A 15,464-nucleotide genomic window follows, 5' to 3' on the forward strand; every position below is an offset into this window, starting at 1 on the left:
AAATCCCCCTCCTACAGAACAAAAAAAAAACCTTGGTACACTAACGAACTACAAAAATTAAAGCAGGACCTTAGGTCAAAAGAACGCCTGTGGCACCACCAAGCCACCCCCCAACACAAAACAGTGTATAAACAATCACTGTACCGCTACCGTCAAGCCACCATCAATGCCAAAAGGGACTTCCATGCATCAAAAATTCACGACCTACAATTCAACGCCCTCTTTTCTTATGTCGCAGACCTCACAAAGTCCCCCCACCCCACCATCCATGAAGAACACTCCAAGGATAGATGCGAGGAGCTTGCTAAATACTTCCAACATAAAATAACCAGCATCCTCCTACGCTTCCCCCACAACCCCACGACCACCTCCCCCCACCAAATCACAGTAGCACCAGCATCAGATCCTTTGACCTCACATCTACCCTTGAAATTGAGTCCATCCTCAAAAAGATGAAACCGGCCACACATTTCGCAGACGCAATCCCCTCCAAAATCCTCCTCACCATTCCCACCACCATCGCCAAACCCTTGGCTGATATCAATTGCTCTCTCACCTTCGGCAAAGTCCCAGATCCCCTCAAACTAGCCGTTGTGAAGCCTCTCCTTAAAAAACCCTCCATGGATCCCTCCGATCCTGCAAGTTAACGGCCTATCTCCAACCTTCCCTTCCTTGCTAAAGTCCTCGAGAAAGTAGTCAATACCCAGCTCACCGACTACCTCGAGGAACACAACCTCCTGCACCCATCACAATTTGGATTCCGGAAAGGCCGAAACACCGAGAATCTCCTTTTAGCTATCACTGACACCATACTTATTGGTTTAGACCAAGGAAACTCTTTCCTACTTGCCTTACTGGATATATCGGCAGCCTTTGACACTGTCAATCATCATATCCTTCTCGCCCGCTTGGCAGAGATAGGCATTGCCGACACAGCACTTGACTGGTTCGCCTCTTACCTTACAAACAGAGAATACCTTATAAAACTTGATAACTTTGAATCTGCTCACGTGCCCCTCATGCAAGGCGTCCCCCAGGGATCTTCCCTATCCTCCACCCTATTCAATATCTACCTCCTCCCCCTCTGCAACCTACTCTTGGACCTAGGCCTGGACTTTTTCTTATATGCTGACGATGTGCAAATTCTCATCCCCATCCAAAAAACGCTCAATGAAACCATCCTTTTCTGGGAATCCTGCCTAGTCAGTATCAACTCCCTATTAGCCAATCTACACCTTGCACTTAATGCAACCAAAACCGAATTACTCCTCATATCCAAGCAACCTGAACACGCCTCCTCCTCCACATCCCCCCTTTCCACCATTACCCAGGCCCTACCCTCCTCCGTAAGAGACCTGGGAGTCACCCTCGACCAACACCTCAACTTCAAGCCACACATCAAGTCCCTGCTTAAAGCGGGTTTCTACAAACTCCAGATCCTTAAAAAGCTCAGACCACTACTCCATACACAAGACCTCCGTTTAGTCCTGCAGTCCACCATATTTTCCAAAGTGGACTACTGCAACGCCCTGTTGCTAGGCCTCCCATACTCCACCATCAAACCGCTACAAACATTACAGAACGCCATGGCATGAATCCTAACTAACACACGCAAAAGAGAGCATATTACACCCATTCTTGTAGATCTGCATTGGCTGCCCATCCATTTCCGCACCCAATATAAAACTTTAACCATACTTCACAACATTCTCTACAAAAGCAACTCTGCCTGGCTTAAGGAAATGCCCCACTTTCACATTTCCCATTGCCCCACAAGATCCACTCTTGCAGGCACCCTTCACACCCCCCCCCCCTCAAGACAGCACACCTCTCCACCACCAGGGAAAGAGCTTTCACCATCGCAGGCCCTGCCCTCTGGAACTCCCTCCCCACACACCTCCGTCTTGAGCCATCCCTGCCCAATTTCAAAAAAGGCATCAAGACCTGGCTTTTCAGACAAGCCTACCCTGAAACCAACCCCCCGTAGTCAATCCCCCCCCCCCCCTGAAATCACCCCCCTAGACACCCCCCCCTCTTCCCCCCCCACCTACCACAATACTTGTACGCTTCCATGGATCCCCCTCCAGCATGCTACCTAATAGCTTGCCATAAGCCAATTGTATCATTCACCCTGGTGTAAATAAGTTATAATGTATAACCTGCTGTAAATAAGTTATATTGTATAACCTGTTCTAAACTTTCACACCTCTGCAGTCATTCTGCTGTAAATATCTCCCCCTATAAATACCTCCTCCACATTTTTAGTTACTCTCCTCTACTTTCTCAGCTTCTGTACATTCCTCCTATCTATCCCCCCACTCCCGCCCCTCTTTTCACACCTGCTCCCTTACCCTCTCCCTCTTTTTTGTAATTTTCCTCCTTTCTCAAGTTTTATTGTAAACCGGCGTGATGTGCCACACGAATAAATAAATAAATAAATTTATACTGCCTTTTGTTTCACTTTTATTTTCTTGGAGAATATAATATAAACTAGGGGTAGGCAACTTTTTTGAAGTAGTATGCCAAGATTTAAATCGGGGATACGTAACTCTGGTCCTTGAATGCCACACGCTGGTCGACACCCTGATCCAGCAGATTTTTTTCATAGAACTCTTGAATATTAATTTCAAATCAAAATATTCAAGAGTTATGTAAGATTATGATTGAAACGGATATGTTTTTCCTCATGTAAAAACAAAATTATAAAAAAGAGAAGAGAAATATGTCTCCTACTCACTCCCTCCTCCTCACCAATACATTCTCTATTAGGAAAACAGAACAGGCCAGACTGCTGTAGATCCCTATTCAGAAACTACATGCTAGCTAGCAGAATACCTCACCTCATTCACATATGCAGAACCTCACCAAATAGAATAAAGTGACCATAAAAAAGTATAAATAGAAACATCTAGTCAAAAACTGACTGAAAACTTAACAAGCCCAAACTCCTGTATGCGGTACAACTTGGAAAAGCAGAAACATTGCGATAGCTCATAAAACATCAAACACAAAATTCTGAAATGTAAAACATCAAACATAATAGCTAAACCATACCAATAAAAATATTGGAAACTATTCTCAAGATCAAAATCGTAGAGCATATAGAAAGACATGATTTAATGGGACACAGTCAACATGGATTTACCCAAGGGAAGTCTTGCCTAACAAATCTGCTTCATTTTTTGAAGGGGTTAATAAACATGTGGATAAAGGTGAACCGGTAGATGTAGTGTATTTGGATTTTCAGAAGGCGTTTGACAAAGTCCCTCATGAAAGGTTTCTACGAAAACTAAAAAGTCATGGGATAGGAGGCGATGTCCTTTCGTGGATTACAAACTGGTTAAAAGACAGGAAACAGAGAGTAGGATTAAATGGTCAATTTTCTCAGTGGAAAAGGGTAAACAGTGGAGTGCCTCAGGGATCTGTACTTGGACCGGTGCTTTTCAATATATATATAAATTGATCTGGAAAGGAATACGACGAGTGAGGTTATCAAATTTGCGGATGATACAAAATTATTCAGAGTAGTTAAATCACAAGCGGATTGTGATACATTACAGGAGGACCTTGCAAGACTGGAAGATTGGGCATCCAAATGGCAGATGAAATTTAATGTGGACAAGTGCAAAGTGTTGCATATAGGGAAAAATAACCCTTGCTGTAGTTACACGATGTTAGGTTCCATATTAGGAGCTACCACCCAGGAAAAAGATCTAGGTATCAAGGTGGATAATACTTTAAAATTGTCGGCTCAGTGTGCTGCATCAGTCAAAAAAGCAAATAGAATGTTAGGAATTATTAGGAAGGGAATGGTTAATAGAACGGAAAATATCATAATGCCTCTGTATCGCTCCATGGTGAGACCGCACCTTGAATACTGTGTACAATTCTGGTCGCCGCATCTCAAAAAAGATATAGTTGCGATGGAGAAGGTACAGAGAAGGGCAACCAAAATGATAAAGGGGATGGAACAGCTCCCCTATGAGGAAAGGCTGAAGAGGTTAGGGCTGTTCAGCTTGGAGAAGAGGCGGCTGAGGGGGGATATGATAGAGGTCTTTAAGATCATGAGAGGTCTTGAACGAGTAGATGTGACTCGGTTATTTACACTTTCAAATAATAGAAGGACTAGGGGGCATTCCATGAAGTTAGCAAGTAACACATTTAAGACTAATCAGAGAAAATTCTTTTTCACTCAACGCACAATAAAGCTCTGGAATTTGTTGCCAGAGTAGGTGGTTAGTGCAGTTAATGTAGCTGGGTTAAAAAAAGGTTTGGATAAGTTCTTGGAGGAGAAGTCCATTAATGGCTATTAATCAATTATACTTAGGGAATAGCCACTGCTATTAATTGCATCAGTAGCATGGGTTCTTCTTAGTGTTTGGGTAATTGCCGGGTTCTTGTGGCCTGGTTTTGGCCTCTGTTGGAAACAGGATGCTGGGCTTGATGGACCCTTGGTCTGACCCAGCATGGCAATTTCTTATGTTCTTAAAACAGCTGACAAATAGAATAGCATTCAATAATTAAAAACTCATACACAAATGTTTTAAAATTTTCCAAACACTAATAAAATATTTCAAAACAGCAGACACATCAAATAACACCCAATAATTAAAACTTCTATGAATCAAAATAGCTTGCTCTCCATACCTGGAAACGTTTGATTTTTAGTCACCTTGAGATTATCATAAATTAGTTGGGACGGGGAAAGGTGCACACAAACATTCTCCCCTCTCTCTCACATATACACATTCTCCAACAAACACACAATCTCTATCTCTCTCTCTCACATACACACACTCTCCAACAAACACCCAATCTCTCACATACACACACTCTCCAACAAACACCCAAACTCTCTCTTTCTCTCTCTCACATACACACACTCTCCAACAAACACACACTCTCTCTCTCTCTCATACACACACTCTCCAACAAACACACAATCTCTCTGACATGCAAACACACAAGCTCTCACACATGCAGTCATATACATTCATGCTCACTCTCTCTCCCACATGCAATCTCAAATGCACCCTCTCTCCCACATGTAATCACACACTCTCTCTCTTTCTCCCACATGTAATCACACACATACAAGCTCTTTCGCACATGCATCATACACATTCATGCTTGCTGTCTCTCCCACATGCAATCACACAAACACATGCAGGCTCACACACACAGACTCTCACCCACCCACCCAAATGGTTCAGGAACCAACGAGAGAAGGAGCAATTTTAGATCTAATTCTCAGTGGAGCACAGGATTTGGTGAGAGCGGTAATGGTGGTGGGGCCGCTTGGCAATAGTGATTATAATATGATCAAATTTGAATTAATGACTGGAAGGGGGACAGTAAGCAAATCCACGGCTCTCTTGCTAAACTTTCAAAAGGGAAACTTTGATAAAATGAGAAAAATAGAAAAAAAACTGAAAGGAGCAGCTACAAAAGTAAAAAGTGTGCAAGAGGCGTGGTCATTGTTAAAAACCAGCCTAGAAGCACAGTCCAGATGTATTCCATACATTAAGAAAGGTGGAAAGAAGGCAAAACGATTACCAGCATGGTTAAAAGGGGAGGTGAAAGAAGCTATTTTAGCCAAAAGATCTTCATTCAAAAATTGGAAGAAGGATCCAACAGAAGAAAATAGGATAATGCATAAATGTTGGCAAGTTAAATGTAAGACATTGATAAGAAAGGCTAAGAGAGAATTTGAAAAGAAGTTGGACATAGAGGCAAAAACTCACAGTAAAAACTTTTAAAAATATATTCAAAGCAGAAAGCCTGTGAGGGAGTCAGTTGGACTGTTAGATGATCGAGGGGGTTTAAGGGGCACTTAGAGAAGATAAGGCCATCGCGGAAAGATTAAATAATTTCTTTGCTTCGGTGTTTACTGAAGAGGATGTTGGGGAGGTACCCGTACTGGAGAAGGTTTTCATGTGTAATGATTCAGATGGACTGAACCAAATCACGGTGAACCTAGAAGATGTGGTAGACCTGATTGACAAACTGAAGAGTAGTAAATCACCTGGACCAGATGGTATACATCTGAAGGAACTAAAAAATGAAATTTCAGACCTATTAGTAAAAATTTGTAACTTATTATTAAAATCATCCATCGTACCTGAAGACTGGAGGATAGCTAATGTAACCCCAATATTTAAAAAGGACTCCAGGGGCGATCCAGGAAACTACAGACCAGTTAGCCTGACTTCAGTGCCAGGAAAAATAGTGGAAAGTGTTCTAAACATCAAAATCACAGAACATATAGAAAGACATTGTTTAATGGAACAAAGTCAGCATGGCTTTACCCAAGGCAAATTTTGTCTCACAAATCTTCACTTTTTTGAAGGAGTTATTAAACATGTGGATAAAGGTGAATCGGTAGATGTAGTATACTTGGATTTTCAGAAGGCGTTTGACAAAGTTCCTCAAGAGAGGCTTCTAGGAAAAGTAAAAGGTCATGGGATAGGTGGCGATGTCCTTTCGTCTATTACAAACTGGCTAAAAGATAGGAAACAGAGAGTAGGATTAAATGGACAATTTTCTCAGTGGAAGGGAGTGGGCAGTGGATTGCCTCAGGGATCTGTATTGGGACCCTTACTTTTCAATATATTTATAAATGATCTGGAAAGAAATACAAGTGAGTTAATCAAATCTGCAGATGATACAAAATTGTTCAGAGTAGTTAAATCACAAGCAGATTGTGATAAATTGCAGGAAGAACTTGTGAGACTGGAAAATTGGGCATCCAAATGGCAGATGAAATTTAATGTGGATAAGTGCAGGGTGATGTATATAGGGAAAAATAACCCATGCTATAGTTACACTCTGGGGCGGATTTTAAAAGCCCTGCTCGCCGGTGCGCCTATGTTTCTTAGGCCTACCGGCGCGCGCAGAGCCCCGGGACTCGCGTAAGTCCCGGGGTTTTTCGAGGGGGGCGTGTCGGGGGCGGGGCCGATCGGCGAGGCGTTTTGGGGGCAGGACGCGGCGTTTCGGGGGCGTGGTTTCGGCCCGGGGTGGTCCGGGGGCGTGGCCGCGCCCTCCGGAACCGCCCCCAGGTCGCGTCTCGGCGCGCTAGCGGCCCGCTGGCACGCGGGGATTTACTTCTCCCTCCGGGAGGCGTAAATCCCCCGACAAAGGTAGGGGAGGGGTTTAGATAGGGCCGGGGGGGTGGGTTAGAGGAAGGGAGGGGAAGGTGAGGGGAGGGCGAAAGCGAGTTCCCTCCGAGGCCGCTCCGATTTCGGAGCGGCCTTGGAGGGAATGGCGGCAGGCTGTGCGGCTCGGCACGCGCTGGCTACACGAAATCGGCAGCCTTGCGCGCGCCGATCCAGGATTTTAGCAGATACGCGCGGCTACGCGCGTATCTACTAAAATCCAGCGTACTTTTGTTTGCGCCTGATGCGCCAACAAAAGTACGTGAAGACGTGCTTTTTTAAAACCTACCCCAATGTTAGGTTCCGTATTAGGTGCTACAACCCAAGAAAGAGATCTAGGCGTCATAGTGGATAACACATTGAAATCGTCGGTTCAGTGTGCTGCGGCAGTCAAACAAGCAAACAGAATGTTGGGAATTATTAGAAAAGGAATGGTGAATAAAAAGGAAAATGTCATAATGCCTCTGTATCGCTCCATGGTGAGACCTCACCTTGAATACTGTGTACAATTCTGGTCGCCACATCTCAAAAAGGATATAATTGTGATGGAGAAGTACAGAGAAGGGCTACCAAAATGATAAGGGGAATGGAACAGCTCCCCTATGAGGAAAGACTAAAGAGGTTAGGACTTTTCAGCTTGGAGAAGAGATGGCTGAGGGGGGATATGATAGAGGTGTTTAAAATCATGAGAGGTCTAGAACGGGTAGATGTGAATCGGTTATTTACTCTTTTGGATAATAAAAAGACTAGGGGGCACGCCATGAAGTTAGCATGTGGCACATTTAAAACTAATCAGAGAAAGTTCTTTTTCTCTCAACACACAATTAAACTCTGGAGTTTGTTGCCAGAAGATGTGGTTAGTGCAGTTAGTATAGCTTGGTTTAAAAAAGGAATGGATAAGTTCTTGGAGGAGAAGTCCATTACCTGCTATTAATTAATTTGACTTAGAAATTAGCCACTGCTATTACTAGAAACGGTAACATGGAATAGACTTAGTTTTTGGGTATTTGCCAGGTTCTTATGGCCTGGATTGGCCACTGTTGGAAACAGGATGCTGGGCTTGATGGACCCTTGGTCTGACCCAGTATGGCATGTTCTTATAGTCACACCCAGGCAGACAGCTACCCATCCACACCAGCTCACAACACACACACAGGCTCACATACCCACCCACAGGTTCACACATACACTCTCAGGGCCTGGGCCTCTTCTTCATTGCCAGTGGCTGCTGGCCCCTCCCTCTCTATTTGTCTGCTGTAGGATGAGCTCTGAGGTGGTCTTCCAGGACTCTTAGTCTTCAGCTGCCAGCGGGATGAGGTGTGCTGGTGGGCCGGTTGGTCCCCTCTCTCTCTCTCTCTCCCTCCCTCTCATCGCCACAGCATGGGCTTCATCGTGGCCTGCCGGATCATGGGATGTGCCCCAGCAGGAGTCACATTTAACCATCATTCATTATCTTTTGCCGTGGAGCCAGTTTTGTGATAAAAGCTGTGAGACTGTCCCTGCGGCAGCAAGAGCTGATATTCAATTAAAAGTGACAACTGTTGCCGGTGTGGACGTATGTATTACCAACCTAAAGTGATGCATCTGCAGGTCGGGGCTATCTGCTTGCATCAGTTGCAGCAGCAGCAACCAGTCTCCACTCAGCTGCTATTCCATGCTGTTTGATGCTGCCATTGACACTGCCGAGCCTGAGTGGCATGCATGCCATAGTTTGCCAATCCCTGATATAAACAATAAAAAGTAAATAAACATATTTAGCATATTTTTCATAGATGTTCAGACATCCTATTTCATGTCCAAGTTGTAATGCATTTCCCAATTTCTTGGAAATATGTTTTATTATTTATTTTATTGTAAATATAATCCATCTTGTATGTTAACCAAAGGCAGATAATCAAATCTTAGTAAATAAAAGAGTTGTTACACATTTCTTTAAAGGCAAAAATAAGCCTTTAAAATCTTGATTCAGATCCCCCATCTTATAAGGGTTATTTGGGCATGGGTGTGCAATACAGATGATATAATAAGTCCTTGGGCAGGAAGAAAGATCACTATTGCAACTGTAGTGATTCCTGCTTGCTAGTGAGAAGTGCTTGAAGATATGGTGCTGAGGAGGCAGACCTTATACGATCCGGTCATTCCCCACTTCTGGGAAGGGGCTGGGTGTCGAAGAAGGGCAATAAAGAGGGAAAAGGCAAAAAGAAAAAAATTAAGGCAAAACAAAAAAGTCCCCTTAAAATGAGAATAACTGGGATATAGCTTTTACCCTTTAGAATAAGATTTCCCCATGTTTATGAGTACAATTTTAACCCTATGCAAAACAAATCTAAAGCATGTTTCCTACAACATAGACTCTGAATTCTAGAGTTTCTGCTTCAATAGAATAAACTGCTATAAAAGTGTGAACATACTTTATCATGTGCTTCTTTTTTCTGTGTATTTTTTTATATAGCCGGTGTATCCAGATAGTGCATAAGCTGCTGTGTTATCAAAAGAAATGTAGAGTGAGGCTGCACTATACCTGGAGAGATCTCTGGTCAGGTAATCATGTAAGATGTCATTGCTTTACTGTCCTCTCTTTTCATGCTTTTTTTTTGTTTACCGTAGTTATTTCATAAAAGTAGTGTTAGCCAAATGTAAAATTAATTATTTTGCAAAATAGTAGTATAGAAATGATACCTTATTAAGCCAATGAATGTTTTAAGATCTTGTTTTTTCACACTACTAAGGGCATTTACCTCAGTTAAAAGCATTAAGAAATCCTTAAAGCTTGCATGTTCAAGTTATTTTCTCATTTGTAAATATCTTTTGAAAACAACATGTCACAAACAAATATCTCCAATGTGAATAATACATGTTGAGCTATATTCAAATACAAAGAAGTGCAGATGAGCTGCAGTCATTTGATAAAAATATTGGTTTGAAGTGACTATTAGAAAATGACAGCTTTTTAGGCCTGGTGGCTCAGTGGAAGGTCCCTGCTTTGATCCCTGGCTTCTGCCTGGGTTGGCCGGGGATGGGGATGCAGTACAGGTAGTGTTTATAGCCCCTGGTAGGAAGTGGACCAAGCAATGATAGTCATGCAATGGTAACGCCTAATGGCCCATGATTGCAGGGTTCAGGAAGGAGCCTTAGTACATGGTAATCCAGCTTTGGACTGTCACTGCAGTGACGAGTCTCGATATATTGGGGGCATTATAAAATAGGGGAAAAATCTTTAGGTCTTAAAGACCCAAAGTCGCAGAAGAGAACTTCCAGGTAAGAAAAAAAAGAAACAGAAAATAGCAATATATGAAAAGTGATGATCCAACTTTTAATATCAAAATGTTTCTCTGGCATATTGAACTCTATTTATTTGTTTATTTGTATAAACTTCTTGTTCAATGCTGCTCCCCCAAGGGGGGAGGAGCTAGCAATTTATAATACTCCGTAGGCGGAGTTAATGATCTATTGTGGGTTGGCTCCCACAGAGTGGCAGTCTGTATGATACTGCTCTAGTAGTGTAAGGAATAAACACTTAATGGAAATTGGTGAATCCCTGGACTGATGGCAGATGACAGCGCCCCCAGGAGGATACCCTGAGAGGGACCACCAGCTAGGCTGGAGTATGGAGACAACACAGATAGTTCTTTATTAGACAGGAACTAGAACCACCAGAGGTGGCAGTAGTGAGCTGATGTGCCCGGCAGGGCTGAAGTCCCTCAGATACTGGAATTGCGGTCTCTGGGTTGCTGAGCTGTAGAGAGAGACTATAGGTAGTGAGTAGACAGGGTATGCAGGATACATAACCAGTAGTAGATGATACACTCACAATTGTATATATTAGTAATGGCTTCTATGCAACAGAGAGTCTTCAGTATATTCAGGAACAGGAGCTGTAGGCGAGTACTGGTTCCTATATGCAGTCTGAAATAAGAACTCACAATATCTGTGTATGAGATGGCTTCTGGAATAGAAGAGAGTCTTTGGACGGTTTTAGGAACATAGGCCCTCGTGGAGCAAGTACCGGTTCCTATCTGTAATAGAACTCACAATGTTCACGACTGCGATCGCTTCCAGGCAGTAAGGAGTCTTCTGAGCATTCAGGGACGTAGGCCCTCAAGGAGTGAGTACCGGATCCCGTTTTAGCAATCTGAAATCAAGAAGAGAGAGTGGGGCCCCCGAGGAGCGGGTACCCCTTGGTAAGTTTGTGGAGGCAGAGCAGCAGAGAAAGAATTCCCCCTTGCTAACTCGATTCGTAGTTGCAAGCAAAGACCTTTTAAGTTGGAAGCGGATGATGTCACTACGGGGGGACGCCATGCTGGGTCAGACCAAGGGTCCATCAAGCCCAGCATCCTGTTTCCAACAGAGGCCAAACCAGGCCACAAGAACCTGGCAAGTACCCAAACACCAAGAAGATCTCATGCTACTGATGCCAGTAATAGCAGAAGTCATTCCCTAAGTCAACTTGATTAATAGCAGTTAATGGATTTCTCCTCCAAGAACTTACCCAAACCTTTTTTGAACCCAGCTACACTAACTGCATTAACCACATCCTCTGGCAACAAATTCCAGATCTTAATTGTGCATTGAGTGAAAAAGAATTTTCTACGATTAGTCTTAAATGGGCTACTTGCTAACTTCATGGAGTGCCCCCTAGTCCTTCTATTATCCAAAAGTGTAAATAACCGATTCACATCTACTCGTTCAAGACCTCTCATGATCTTAAAGACCTCTATCGTATCCCCCTCTCAGCTGTCTCTTCTCCAAGCTGAACTGCCCTAACCACTTCATTTATCATTTTGGTTGCCGTTCTCTGTACCTTCTCCATCGCAACTATATCTTTTCTGAGATTCGGCGACCAGATTTGTACACAGTATTCAAGGTGCGGTCTCACCATGGAGCGATACAGAGGCATTATGACATTTTCCGTTTTATTAACCATTCCCTTCCAAATTATTCCTAACATTCTGTTTGCATTTTTTTGACTGCTGCAGCACACTGAGCCGATGATTTCAAAGTAGTATTCACTATGATGCCTAGATGTTTTTCCTTGGTGGTAGCTCCCAATATGAAACCTAACATTGTGTAACTACAGCAAGGGTTATTTTTCCCTATATGCAACACCTTGCACTTGTCCACATTAAATTTTAACTGCCATTTGGATGCCCAATCTTCCAGTCTTGCAAGGTCCTCCTGTAATGTATCACAATCCGCGTGTGATTTAACTTCTCCGAATAATTTAGTATCATCCGCAAATTTGATAACCTCACTCATTGTATTCATTTCCAGATCATTTATAAATATATTGAAAAGCACCAGTCCAAGTACAGATCCCTGAGGTACTCCACTGTTTACCCTTTTCCACTGAGAAAATTGACCATTTAATCCTACTCTGTTTCCTGTCTTTTAACCAGTTTGTAATCCACGAAAGGACATCACCTCCTATCCCATGACGTTTTAGTTTTCATAGAAGCCTCTCATGACATGAAGGACTTTGTCAAACGCCTTCTGAAAATGCAAATACACTACATCTACCGGTTCATCTTTATCCACATAGCCAGAGACAAGGAAACGGCCTCCGAGGAGCGGGTACCAAGAGCATCGCACGCCGAAGAGGCAGCAACAGGAACGGGAAGTCCGTAGTGAGCGAAGCGGATTCAGCAATGAGGGAACTCGTTGCCAAGTCATCGGTAGGCAGGGCCAGCCAGCTTAAGTGTCCTGGTGGAATGTCGTCATCCGGAGGGGACGCCCCCGAGGTTCCCTCCATGACGTGCTTAAGACTGGCCCATGTGTGCGCGCCTAAGGGATTCTGAGGGCAAGATGGCGGTCATAAGCGTCCGTGCTGTCCAGGGAGGCCTGGGAGTGGTAGGCAGGCCGGCGATATCTGGCGGAGGCCGCAAGTCTACTCAATTGAGTCAATGCTGTAAAGAAAGAGGTGAGCAAGAGCGGTCTTGCAAGGTCTCCATTCACTTCTCATGTAGGCCCGCAACCCATCTTCAAACCCCTATCCAGATCATGTGGGAAGGAGTCCATGTTCTCTATAAGAACCTCCAGATTTCTGGGATGACAAATCACAGTTTCTCTGAGCCTCGAGGCCGCCCTTGCCTATCCGATGCCAATTCGATTGTTCTGATGTCATTTGGCCTCCGGGCCTCTTCTCCACTGATGGAATAGACAGGCCTGCCACATGGAGGATCATATGTGCCTCCCTTTCTGTTTTAACTCTGGATGTCACCCTGTTGATCGAAAACACCATCCCCTTGGGGTACAGCCAATGATATTGTATATTCTCGCACCGTGCCGTCATTCCATGCAGCTACCTTTTCCGTTTTAAAGTTGCTGGTGAGAGATCATTGTAGATGGCAATACTGTGTCCTTCCCAGGAAAAAGTGCCAGCCTTCACAGCAGCCCACAAGATCTTCTCTTATCAAATAGCTGTGAAAACATGCTATAACTTTAGGCGTATTTCGTGGGGTGGGTGGGGGGGTAAAGCATCTAATGCTCGATGCGCCCGTTCAGCTACTATGTCCACATCATCTCGCTGTTCATGAACATCAACAAAATCTTTTGTTTCAGGTAGGCCTCAGATCCGAATATTGGAGCACCCTGAATGATTCTCTAAATCTTCAACATTAAGAGAGTTCCTCATTTAATTTGTATAAATCGGTCACCTCTGATTTCAGCTTTTTCACTTGCGTGCCTTATTCTTCCACTTGCAGTTCCGCGTCCTCCACGCATTTACCAAAATCTAATAGACAGGAACGGCGTTCAGACACAGTCTCTCGTATCTCCAAATGTCTATTTGTATTTCTTTAAACTAGGTTTGAAAGTCCTGTTTGTAAGTGAATCTCCCTTACCAACTTCATTTCGACTGCTGCCTTCAGGCAGGCCAGATTCGGGCTCGCACCCATCCATGTTTTCTGATGCGGTGCTCAGGGCCTCGAGAATCTAGATCCTCCTGCATCAAAGGAAAAGTGTTCGAGATCAATAGATTTTTAGCAGCTTGCCATGATCTCCACTTGGCAGCCTTTCTTTCAAGGATGAATGGGTAAAAAAATACGTTGAAGAGCGAGGAAGGATGAGGAGCAAATGATTCAAGCATCCATCCTACTCAATGATGTCACTTCCTCTTATTTTTAAATTAATTTGCACAAATTTCTACAAACCTAATTTCGCTTTGTCATTATGGGGTATTGTGTGTAGACTGAGGAGGGAAAAATTGCACATTATCCATTTTAGAATAAGGATGTAACGTTACAAAATGTGGAAAAACTGAAAGAGGTCTGAATACTTACTGAATGCACTGTAAAAGCAAGGCCCCTGGTTTAATGTGACATTTAATGAATAGGTTTAGAAAGACAGTTTCAGAGATTGTGGCAAGTCTGTAGAACATATGCATATATTAACGTGGTTTTATATTGTTAGATACAATTCTTTGTTATGGAATTTATTATTTACTTTTCATTCTTTTCTTTTTTCATTTCAGTTTCTGCTGCCTTTTTTTCTATTTTCTTTTTATTTCTATTTCTCATTCCTCTTTTGGTTTATTTCTTCCTCATTTCTCTTCCCCTAACCTCTCTCACATCTGTTGAGGTGCCTTTTTTTCTCCTTTACCTAACTCCACTACCCCAATCAGTAAAATACCTATTGTTTAGGCCAAAATAAAATAAAGCATATACAATAAGTGGTCCCGTGGCATTAAATGCACACATGGAGGATGAACAGGGGCCGAAACAATTAGTAAAATACTTAATGAATTGGTTTATTAATAAGGTGGCTGATGAAACAGAAGAGGAGAGTTGTAAAAGAACATCTTGAAAGTGCGAAAGTAGAAATGCAAAAAATTGATTAGCATATAGGAGGAGATCAAGGGGCGGATAATAGACATTGGAATTGCCTGACATGGAAAGGAAACATAACGGACGTTACAGTGAGGTTAGTTTCCAACCACGTCCGACTGAACACATTGGAATAAGATAGAAAGCTCTGAGAGCGGTTCCCCTTCAGGTCCGCCTACAGAAAAAAGGCACCCAAGGGTGCTCTGAGCCTTGTTTCAGACTGGACACTGGTGATTGGCCAAGAATGGGTTAAAAATACGCGGGGTAGAGACGAACACTGGATTCAAAGATGAAGGTGTCACTCACACAAGAAGGCTTGTACAACGAATAGTAAATACGATATTTCCCCTCATAGCTATGGCAATTATAACATGGATTTTAATTGTATAGTTGATTATGTCTTTTAAAGAAAAATTAACATGCTTTAGGAAGAGTGGACCCGCGTAGCGGACACAAGAGTGAACTCTCCCAAGATACCTGAAGCAGGCAG

General features: G+C 43.2%; 1 protein-coding gene across 5 annotated transcripts in view; it reads left to right on the plus strand.

The window, feature by feature from the left end:
* The window catches only part of ARMH3 (armadillo like helical domain containing 3), a 791,613-nt gene that overhangs the window by 415,990 nt on the left and 360,159 nt on the right, over window positions 1-15,464 (plus strand). For all 5 annotated transcript variants that reach the window (XM_029610203.1, XM_029610204.1, XM_029610205.1 and 2 more), the window contains exon 20: window positions 9,607-9,695. In XM_029610203.1, coding sequence (XP_029466063.1) covers window positions 9,607-9,695 — 89 coding nt within the window. The remainder of the gene's footprint in view (window positions 1-9,606; window positions 9,696-15,464) is intronic.

Source organism: Rhinatrema bivittatum, chromosome 7, assembly GCF_901001135.1.
Source record: "Rhinatrema bivittatum chromosome 7, aRhiBiv1.1, whole genome shotgun sequence".
Lineage (NCBI taxonomy): Eukaryota > Metazoa > Chordata > Amphibia > Gymnophiona > Rhinatrematidae > Rhinatrema > Rhinatrema bivittatum.